Here is an 11,484-nt window from a genome sequence, read left to right as displayed (position 1 = left end):
GCTGGTAGTTGGTCAGGTTGTTAGCTGGTAATTAGCTGGTAGTTGGTCAGGTTGTTAGCTGGTAATTAGCTGGTAGTTGGTCAGGTTGTAGTTTCAATCTCCTGGTTAGTTCATCTCCCAATGTAATCTCGGTTTGTCAATAATTCTGAATTTTCCAGGATTTTTTTTCCCAAGGTTCTTACTAAAGTTTCTATTTTCTCTGGTATCCCTCCGCCGGGCGGGCCTACCTGTCCTGCAGGGACCCCTCCCCGCGGTTCGGAGCTCCGGGTCGGAGAAGGCGGCCTCTCGGAACCGACACAGGTTAAGGTATGTGGTTCCATCGCTGCCGCACAGCGCCCCCTGCTGCTCGCACACACAAACCTCCACCTCCTCCTCCTCCTCCTTCTCCTCCTGTCCTCTTCTTCCTCCTCTTCCTCCCGCGGCTCGGTCCGCCTGGCACCGTAGTCCGGTTCCGCACAGCCCGTAGAACCGGGCCCGGGCCCCCGGGTCGCAGACCTGGCCCTCCAGGTTCCCGCACTCCGAGCAGCAACCGCAGCGGTCCGGAACCAGGCCGGCCCGGCAGCCGCGGGGCTCCGGGCACAGCTCCGGGTCGCACGGTCCGCAGCGCCCGAACCCGGTTCCGTTGCCGCCTCCCGGCTCCTCCAGCAGGTCCAAGTTCAGAATCGGGTCAGGGATGGAGGACCGGACCGGAGGAGCGCCCCGGCAGAAGAGCGGCTCCGGAACCAGAACCAGGACCAGCAGAACCAGCATTTCAGGTCCGCTCAGAGCTGGTACCGGTTCTGACTGAGGTTCTTCTCTTCAGAACTCGCAATCACATTCCAGTCAGGACCAGCAGGAAATACCGAACCGAACTCTGGAAAAATGGGAAAATTGACCAGAACTTCCAGTAAACACAACAAAAGTTCGGAAAAAGTCCGGAAACAGAACCAACAGAAACAAAAAATAAAAATGGGTCCAAACCCAAGAAACCTGCTGATCCAAACAGTCCGGGACCGGTTCTAATCAGCCGGACCGCAGCGGACACTCCGGGTCAGGTCTGACAGAATGCAACTCGCTGTTTCCGGTCTGACCCTTCAAAATAAAACAGAGCTGCGCTGATTCCTGGAGGTTTTCATCCCGACCTGCAACGAAACCAGAAAAAAGTCTCAAAATATTCATTTTTAATAATTTAACCAACTTGAATAATAATTATACCATTTAAAATAATTTAATGATATTAACACTTGAACCATTTTAATTAATATTAAAACGTTTTAATAGGTTATTTCATGTTCTTCTGGTTCCGGTCCAGAACCTTCTCAGCTCCTCCCGGCAGAACCCCGCTGTCCCGTTCTGCTCCAGTCAGACACACAGGTGAAGAAATGAAACACCCAGCAAACAGCCAGCAGCTTTTACTTTGAAGGAGTTCTGTCCGTGTTTCCGGTCTGATTCTCAGCAGTTGGATGGTCCGAGCGGAGCAGCTGCTGAACCCATCAGTGGCTCCGCTTCCGCAGGTTCCCTAGGTTCTCCAGGAGGTTCCAGGAGATTCCAAGCTCCCGAGGTTCTCCAGGAGATTCCAGGCTCTCTAGGAGGTTCCAGGAAATTCGAGGTTCCCTAAGTTCTCCAGGAGGTTCCAGGTTCTCCAGGTTCCTGACATTCTCCTCCAGAACAGAGGATTTGATAACGAAATGAAACAAGACAGAAGTTCTTCCTGGGACTCCAGGCCACTGGAATCGTGGGAATGATGTCACTTCCGGATCTTTTCCACATTGGCAGATCTCACTTACACCTCAGGCTGGCCAGGTCTGGGTCAACTCACCAGAACCAGAACCAGAACCAGTGATGCGGTGAGGTTGATTCCAGTCAGATAAATAAATCCAATATCAAATCCATATTTTAACTTTGACCAGATGAACGAATTGAAACTGCAATATAGAATATTTATTAAGGTCAAACATTGAAAAATGGTTTGGATGTTTTGTTTGGCTGACCTGTTTTCTGATGAACTTATGAATAATCTTACCGTTATTTTATGAACGTCTCTGCTGTAAAACCTCCTTGTTTCAGTTTCATTTTTCTAAACCAGGATCATCGCCAGAGGACAGTTTCTGCTTCCGATTCGAGCCATTTCCCGAATCGGAAGCCAACTGACGTATCAGCGCATTTAATCAATCAAACTCGTTAAAAACTGAACAGATTTTCACGAGTTTTCGCTGTGAGCCTTATTCAAACAGCTGCCATAGGCACATTTACAAGGACATTATTATTTTAGGTATTTTTGAATTGACTGATGATGGTTTAGCATATTTAAATATTCTTAGTGCGGACAACAGAATAGACTCGGAATAGAATATTTTGATATTGATGTATGATGAGCATTTTACAAAGCACACAATCAGGCATAAGTTTTTATTTTATTATTTAGTAATATCAGTACATATTTATATAAATATACAAACATAAAATAATACAATCATAAAGAAATAAAGATGATTAGATAATGATTAATACTGAATTATATGCACATGCATCAGGTACATCATGTCCATGTAGGTTTTATTCATGTTCATCCGTCTCTTCCTCACATCGTGTCTCTATGAAACCTTCAAAACTAAAACCATCTTACTTTAGACAGAGTGAAAGAATCACACATAAATAACAGTCTTTGCCACCTTATGTCGCATAATCTAAATCAATATTAGGGAATAATTAAAATGTCCTAATTTTCCCTAATATATCTCGGTTCGCCTTCATAGCTGAACCTGGTAGCGCTGTAGCTAATATTAGCTGGCATTTTGCCGGTGGACATAAATANCTAATTTTCCCTAATATATCTCGGTTCGCCTTCATAGCTGAACCTGGTAGCGCTGTAGCTAATATTAGCTGGCATTTTGCCGGTGGACATAAATACAGTTTAGTAATATTCTATTCACAAAATATAAACGGTAATATGTCCATCTTACTTGTGAAACTTTATCCCCAGAAATATCACGACAATAGTCCGTCGATATGAACAAAAATATCCGGCGGTGCTGAAGCTTCTGCTGCTGTTTTGGTTTAGCCAAGCAGGAGGGCGACCTCTCCAAGATGGCCGCCGTTTCCTGCGCCAGAGCGGCCAATGCGGCGTCTACTCTTATATTATGCATATTGTTGGGAATATTAGTTTAATTATGCTAGTTTTAATGATAGTTTTAACTTTAGCGCATGTCTGCACCCCCCCCCCCAACCTTGGAAAAGTCTAGAATTCTCCCCCCCAAATAAATCATAAAAGAAACCTTTGCATTTCAAAAATATAAACATGAAAAGGCAAAAGACAGGAAAAACGAAACAAATCCGTCATTCATCTAAGAAAAATTAAGGATGAAAAGACATGAAACACATTTTATTGACTTTAACTGCTCAATAAGAAGAAACACATTAACAATAAAAATCAGACTGCTGTCAGTTACTTCATTACTTTAGCTGAATCCTGATAAACTGCCTTGTTAAGCCTTAGGCTCTGGGTAAATCCAGCAGCTTCAGCTTCCTCTGGCCGTATAATATTCCTGGAGCTTTTCTTTCCACCAGTATCTGCAGCTATTCTTTTGAGTGACCCGGTTTTAATTCAGTTTTCCTCCATTATTTTTAACACAGTCCTTTGGTAAGCTAGCTGGAGTCTCGCACTTTGACCTGACGTGACGGAACCGCGCGGACCACTAGGGGGCGCCCGCGGACCACCAGTGGTCCAGGGACCACAGTTTGAGACAGAGGGTCAAGGAGTTTAACAAAATACTGCATCTGCTGATCCCTGAAGCACCAGAGCTCTGACAGAGAACAGCAGAGCTCTGGTTGGACACAGAAGAAAAGCCAAACCAGATAATGAGATGAAACTGGCAGAACTCACATCAGAAAGTGTCTGAAATAATCGAGCAAACCAATAAAACTACAAAAAACACATTCAAATTGTGGCCTGTGAAGTCGGACCAGATAAATTATTTATAGAAAACCTCCTAGTGTCTGATCCAAACTGACCCACAGATCCAGAACCATTCACTGAACCAGAAGACCTGAAGGAATGTTTTCCTGAAGTAGGGGGAACGCTTCAGGACCTTGAAGCTTTGTCTTGGGCTCTGTTTCAGTCAGACCAACCAAAAACACAGACATTCAGCCACCCACAGTACGACGCACGAAGCTTTGTGATTGGGGAAAAAGTCAAAGATGAGTCTCACCCAAACAGAAAAAGTGGATAGAAAATGTTCAAAAACTGGAAGAAGTTCTTCAGAAATGTTACGTAGTTAATTAAGGAAAAGACATCAGAACCATCATCCGTCTCAGGATGGAGAAGTTGAGAACACGTACCTGATGGTCTGTAACTGGATATGTGAGGCTGATCCTGGAAGTCTGTATGTGTACCCAGTTGGAAAAAAGTTGAAAATACAGAAAACAAAGATAAGATTGGGTATAGGCTGAAGAATAAGACCAAAAAAGACAAATGAAGTTACCAAAATCTGAAAGGAAGCATAGAAAAAGATCGAAGAGCAAACTATCCTTTTTATGTGGATGTGGCATTCAGTGGTTTGACCATATAATTAATTTTGTTTGTTGCCAACAACGCCACCTGGGGGGCGATCAGCCGCTCCTTGTTCTGGTCTTATGCATGAGGCTGCAGGAGATCTGCGAGGAAACGACGATGCTCCTGTCTCATTAGCAGACCTGGACTCAGGCATATACTTGGAAAACTCCTTCAAACATCAATAATATTTCCTAAGGATGACTGCATTAATTCAACAGGAGAACAACGGTCAGCTGGAAAACAAATTTAAAGACAACGTTTCAAAGAGTCGACAGTCCCTTGAAGAGATGCTGAAGGTCATGAACACGTCAGTGCAGGAACTGGAGAAGCGCCTCATTCCCTGAAGTCAGGCCGTTTGTAGAAAGTGGAGTTACTGTGGAGTTCTGAGTCTCATGTTGGTGAAAGAGCAGACCACAGAGGGCGCTGCAGCTGCTGCTGCAGCTGCTGAGCTGCTGCTGCAGCTGCTGAGCTGCTGCTGCAGCTGCTGAGCTGCAGCTGCTGCAGCTGCAGCTGTAGGACTGTAGATCTGGTGTTATGTCTCCATCTTCCTGGTTCTAGTCAGAACAGCAGCAGCTGGAGGATTGATTTATTAGTCAGACCTGTGAAGACGCTGCTGCAGGAATCAATGAGACTAAAGATAAACACCTGGATGAGTTTCTCTAGATCTATAACTCTAGATATATAATTCTAGTTCGCTCCTCTTTAGGTCCAAAGATAATAACTTCAGTTTTGTTTCTGTTCAGCTGGACAAAGTTTTGTCTCATCCTCACATTTATCTGTTCTCAGCATCTATTCAGTGACTGGATGGGGTCAAAGGTCACCTGGTGACATCATAATGTAGAGCTGTGTATCATAGTTATGGTAGCTGATCTTATTTCCTGTTATAACCTGAGCCAGTGGGAGCATATAGATATTGAAAAGAAGGGGTCCTAGGATTGAACCTTGGGGTACCCCACATGTGACCTTTGACCTCTCTGATGAGAAGTTTCCTATTGAAACAAAGTAATCTCTGTTCTTTGTAAGATTCAAACCAGTTGAGCACTGGACCGGAGAGTCCGACCCAACTCTCCAGTCGATTCAGTAAAATGTCCTGATCAACACTGAGGTCCAACAGAACCAGAACAGAACCAGCACTGTGGTTCTCCCACAGTCTGTATTTATGTAGACATCATTGAACACTTTGACTAGGCCGTCTCCGTTCTGTGGTAACCATAGAAACCAGAGTGGAAGGAGTCAAAGCGGTTATCGTTCAGAGAAGTTATTTAACTGTTTAAACAGCTTTTTCCATAACTTTGCTGATGAATGGGAGGTCAGAGGTCGGCCTGTAGACGTGACGAAGGGAGGCGACGCGACGCTGGACGTCACATCAGGCTAGATTAAGATCCTTTCGGCATAACATCCTAAAATGATTTTAATCCAGCAGCATATAATATTACCTTGGTGTTACGACCAGAGTCTGAAGGACAGGGTGTACTTTCTATTTTTTAACCAAGGATTGACTTTATTCTTACTTTGTCATGACAACCAGAGGATTCATCATCCATGATGAGTTAAATTTGTTTTTACCTTTTTAACTTGAAACGTTTGTTGTGATTTTCAGGAAACATTAATGCTTGTAAGGCTGCAACCAACCATGGTTTTAGTTATTATTGTTAATCGGATAAAAGAAATTCTGCAGATTTTTTTATTAAAGGCTTTTATAAATAAAGTTAAAAATACATAAAAAATTCAAATAATATAATATCCTTTTAAATAATAATAGGTCTTATTGGCTACAAGTCAACAGCAGCATTCCTTTAGTGAACATTTGTAGGAAATTGTGAATCTGCAGCTAAAAATCCTTCTAAGGTATCAGGACTTCTGATCAGAGGATTATTTACCGATTAATAACTGGATATAAAAGATGTTTAGTAGGTTTTTACAGAATGTGAATCAGGTGAAACTTTTTACCGTAACTGGAAAACGTTTCTATATTTTGTACTGATTTGGTTTCATTTCTGCTCTCAGCCTTTTCCAGTCTGTGATCCAGTTAAACATCAATCAGTTACTGAATTAGCAGACAATTATTTCAATAATCAATTCATCTGATTAAATGTTTAAACACCTAAATATGTACCGATGTGAAGATGAATGAAATGGGAAAATGTTAACAGAATATATTTTTGAAAAAATAAGCATGAGAAATTTGTATTTGACAGAATTTCATAAAGCATAAAATGAAACATTTCCTGTGTTTTTATTCCTCCATCCACAAAAAAGGAAGCTGAGCCGTTTAAACTGAAATAAATATTTATTACTGTAAACTCTTTATGCAGACTCACAGCTGAACAGGATCAACATCAAGCTCAGGAACAACAAACACTGAAGTGCCATTAATGAGGTTTCTGTGATTACAGCGAGTCATGTGACCACAGGACCAGCCAATCACAGAGCGTCGTGACGGATCATCTACGGAAAACTACAGACAGGAAATAACTTCTTCTACAGTCACAAACTGACCTCAGATCAGCTGATTCTAGATTGGTTACAAAAACACATGACGTCGCAGAGTGACATCACAAAGTGACATCACAGAGTGACATCAGAATATATCCATCGGAACGAGCTGCTTCTCAGCTCCTGTATTTACTTCAGTGCAACTGAAACAGTAGAAAATCGATCAGATTATTCAGTAATTCGACGTTCAGACTCAGATTTTAGGATCCAATTTAAAAATCCTTTAAACAGTTAAATTGTTTTTACCAACTTTAGCCAGAATGACGCAACCAAAGTGAAAATAACTTCAAATACAGAATTCAATAAGAAATATAATTTCAGGAGATCTCTTGACTTTCAACATTTTAGATGCTTACAGTTTGTTCAAGTTTTAAATTAAACACAGTCAAATTTAAACTATGAAAATCAAATGATAATTTGAATACAAATAAATATACAATCAGTATATCTATAGGAATACATAGCATATTATATAATTTACATTAGAAAATTAAATGACAATAATTTTAATCAAGGAGAATTAAAAATTGCGGTCATAAAATGTCTGTTCCATTTAATAATAATACTGTAATCACATTAATAATTACATTTAAGGTAATTTTATAATCCTGGTACGAAAATTTAAATAAACATTTTATAAAGTTTTACAAAACAAACAGTAAATATATTGGCTGGATTTTTAGTGCATTATATAAAAAAAACTATTCAAGTGAAATTCGGAAATATTTCATCAGAAAAAAAAAATACAAAAAAATGTCAAATCAAATATGAATCATAAGATACATTTAAAAAGTGCAACAAATAAACGGAACCATTTGATTTAATAGTTTTACTTCTCTTCAGAAGATTGTCGTGATAATATCTAATAACTGATGTTGTAGTTAAATGAATTATTCAGAATATATTTTGGTTCTCTGTTTCGGATCGGTGCAGCACCGGAACCGACCCGGTTCCGAGCGCTCCGGGCCGGCTGGGACTCACCGGGAAAACATCCGACTGGCTGAATGAGCCTGCAGACGGTTCGGTTCGGTCCGGATGGAGACTCTGGAGGTTTTGCTGCACCACGCTGTGCCGTGGGCGGAGCTTCCGCTTCCAGGCGGAAACGATCCTGATTTCAGAATATATTTGATCAGTTTTTAACCTTAAGAACCGAAGCATCAGTTTGCAGATCTACAACCGAAACATGTTTCGCCTCAGAATGGCGCTGAAAAAAGACAGTTCTGCTTTAATAAAAATAACGTTTTCCAATCTTTACAGTCAGTTTTAAAAAGCTCTCCTTAAACTTCGGACCTGATCTCCTTCAGTAAGAAAGGAAAATCCCCACGGATCGTTTGGGATTATCTGGTTAAAAACTTTTCTTCCATGTCTAAAGGAAACCCGCAACGAGATGAACGGCGAAAAAGCAGCAACAAATGGGCTCTTTGTGCTTACGGCGTTGACGTCACATCCGCTTTGAGTTACCATGACAGCTAGAAAAGACTAAGTCGTATTCCAGACGCAATAAAAGCAATAATATGAACATTGTTGTCTTTCATATACAAGGGGCTTTTAAGTTTTCATGGATTTCCAAGCGATCCTAAATTAAGAAGATGGTGGCTTGTAAATATTCGTCACTACCGGTTAAAGCTAACGCTGCACAACACAAAGTTTGCAGCCTTCACAAAGTTTGAAGCTGATCACTCTGGATCAGCTTCTTCAGCCTAAAGAAGAAGGTAAATAAAGGAGCCTCCCTGAGTTATTTCCATGGAGTCACTTCTGTATTCAGCCTGAAAGAGTTTATGGGAACCAGAGAGCAGACCAGAGCCAGACAGCCGAGCGACTGATCCGCCTGAACATACTGCTGTAAACACCGTCCAATCTGAGCTCTTCACAAGAAACATGCAAAGGTAATAAACTACATAACACGGAGACATGAAGGAACACGGCCATATTTTTCTCAAAGCAACAACTTTGAACCCGAACAGCTGAACTTGAACTCAGACTCCAGAGCTGCTCTGCTGTGAAGCTATGGGGTTTGTTGTGTTCCCTCATGGTTCGGAAGCAAAAAGCCCGAACCGTAACCTCCCCGTTACTTGGTCTGTTTGACACTAATGACAAGCAGTCATTAGTGTCAAGCACTCATAATATACTTGAAAATAAGTACAAAATAAGGTAGAAACATTTGTCTGTTATCTGTTAGAATGGACTAAAGTGTTTAAATACTTAAATAGCACATTTTTACAAGAAAAATGTCCGAGAATATTGCCTACTAGCATAAGCTAAGGTTAATGTTAGCCACAAAGTTTAAAGAAAATAAAACTCACCTACATAACCATGAATGTATAACGAGGTGTACATCTTAAAAACCTTTCTCCAGCTTACTTGTTGGGGCTTCGGATCAATGTTCATCATTATCTGTTACCTTGGCCAAGCCCTGCAGCTCCGAGTGTAAAATTACATTTTCAATAGACGGGAAACGACCGAACCGCTTTTCCCCGAATGTGGAAGCTGACGTGCAAAGAGCCAAAGAGTCCATCATATTCCTTCATTTACCACCGGTAGTGACGTCAGCGCTACACACCTGCAGGGATTGTAACATTAACTGTAGATTTTCACTGTGGAATTTTTTTGTACGGCCAGGACTTAATCAATTACAGCTTTTAAAGAGTTAAAAATTGTAATTCAATTAATTCCATACCAAAGTTCTGGCCAGAACCTTTGAATTGTGTTTCTGGTATACTGATAAATCTGACGCACAGCTACATCCACTAACAGCAGCAGGAAGGCGCGATCTGATCGGAAAAGACTGGTGTTGTGTTCAAGTTGTGCTAACAGGAGTTAGCCTGTCAGGAAAGCTATGTTAGCCTAAAGTTGCATCTCAATGCTAAACGTGTAGCAAAAAACGGGTTTAGAATTTAAAATGTCGCTTACTTGGTCGTTAAATTGTCTGTCAATTAACTGCGACTAACAACAAACCCTTCAAAACAAGGCTTCTTTTCTTTGGTCAGAAAAGCCAAATGTTGGTGATCACAGCTGATTTATAAACTCAATAAAAAGGGAAAAACACCCCAGGGGGGACGTTTTTATAGGAGCCATACTGACCTCAGAAAAAAATCCTAGTTTAGGTCACGTTGATCATTTCCAGACTGGTTTCTTTTGTCTCTGAGCTGCAGGTTAAAACGGTTTCAGTTGGAAAAATGTAGCTTTATTAAACTTATTAATAACAATAACAGATAGTGGCCCAGTCCAATCACAGTCCAATGCGTCTGCAGGCTGATTCAAACCTCCAGGAACCTGATCCAAGAAACGCCGGCCCAGGCAACCTCCAGACTGGAAACCAGTGAACGTCCAGCAGGAGGCGGACCGTCCCTGGCTTCAGCAGCGGCCGGACTTCCACGGCGGCCGGAAGTGGGCGGAGCCTCAGGGTTGCTTGAAGGTTAGCTTGTTTCAGGCTAAAGCCTTCATTTTAAATTGAATGGGATCTGCATTGGCACTGGGTCCAACCCGACCCGGTTCTGCTGGGCTCAGTTCTGATTGAATTCTCGGCTGGTGTGTGGGACGGATTTAATGAGACAGAAACGAGAAAGAAAGCAGGCGGCCATGTTGGGTTGGAAGTTTCCATTCAGGGAGGACTCCAGAGATTCTTATGATTTCAGGTCAAAAGCAGCAAAATTATCTTTTTTTTTGTTTGGATTTAATAAAGATCAGAACCACAAGATGGCAATAAATCAGCATCTTTGTTTAAATTCCATTATTATGAGTCAAAAAACTGAAAAAACACAAAGTTATCCTGACTTTCTGGGAATTTAGTCCTTAGAAACGAGATGCTAAACACACAAATTTATTAATTTTTCTAAAGCTAAAACTTATCTGATAAATCATGAAACTGTTAATAGTTATCTAAAATAATAACCTGAGCAGAGTTTAAGTGAATAAACTCCTGCAGCTCTGCCGTTCATCTTCAGGCGTCTGTTTGGACGCCAGCCAGCAGAGGGCGCTGCTGCTACAGGGGAATTCAGAATTACTAATTGGGGATTTAAGTCAATAACATTGCCAAGAAATAAAACTGTTAGCTAAAAACTCTGGATAAAAACTTCAATATTTATATAATAAAATTAATTATGTCTAATAAAATAAGATGCTGAAAAATAATTTGAAAACAAAATGAGGAAACAGCTGGAGGCAAAATCTGCAAGTGAAACTTTCTAGTCGCGATACAGGAAATAATTTTTCTGTTTGGTTATTAAAGTTTTATCTAAAGATGAATTACTTCCATCATTCATGTAAATCAATGTTATTTTTCTTGATTTGATTTCAAGGAACTTTATATTGAACTTGTGGGTCAGAACCGCATGAGTTTTATTTTTTATTAAAGATTAAAATTAGTAACTAATAATTCAGTCGATTACTGGCTTTGTTTTTAATTCAGACATTTAGCCAACAACTTTTCAAATCAATTTTCTCTTTTATTGGTTCCA

At 40.8% G+C, this 11,484-nt stretch overlaps 1 protein-coding gene across 1 annotated transcript in view; it reads right to left on the bottom strand.

Annotated features, from left to right (window-relative positions):
- The window catches only part of LOC103129627 (kazal-type serine protease inhibitor domain-containing protein 1), a 3,893-nt gene extending 2,810 nt beyond the window's left edge, over positions 1-1,083 (bottom strand). The window contains exon 1 of the mRNA XM_007540792.2: positions 228-1,083. Coding sequence (XP_007540854.1) covers positions 228-750 — 523 coding nt within the window. The 5' untranslated portion in view covers positions 751-1,083. The remainder of the gene's footprint in view (positions 1-227) is intronic.
- Between the last annotated feature and the right edge of the window lie 10,401 nt (positions 1,084-11,484).

Source organism: Poecilia formosa, unplaced genomic scaffold (assembly GCF_000485575.1).
Source record: "Poecilia formosa unplaced genomic scaffold, Poecilia_formosa-5.1.2 Scaffold561, whole genome shotgun sequence".
Lineage (NCBI taxonomy): Eukaryota > Metazoa > Chordata > Actinopteri > Cyprinodontiformes > Poeciliidae > Poecilia > Poecilia formosa.
Note: the sequence above shows the minus strand (reverse complement) of the source record. Positions and strands in the feature narration are given on the sequence as shown.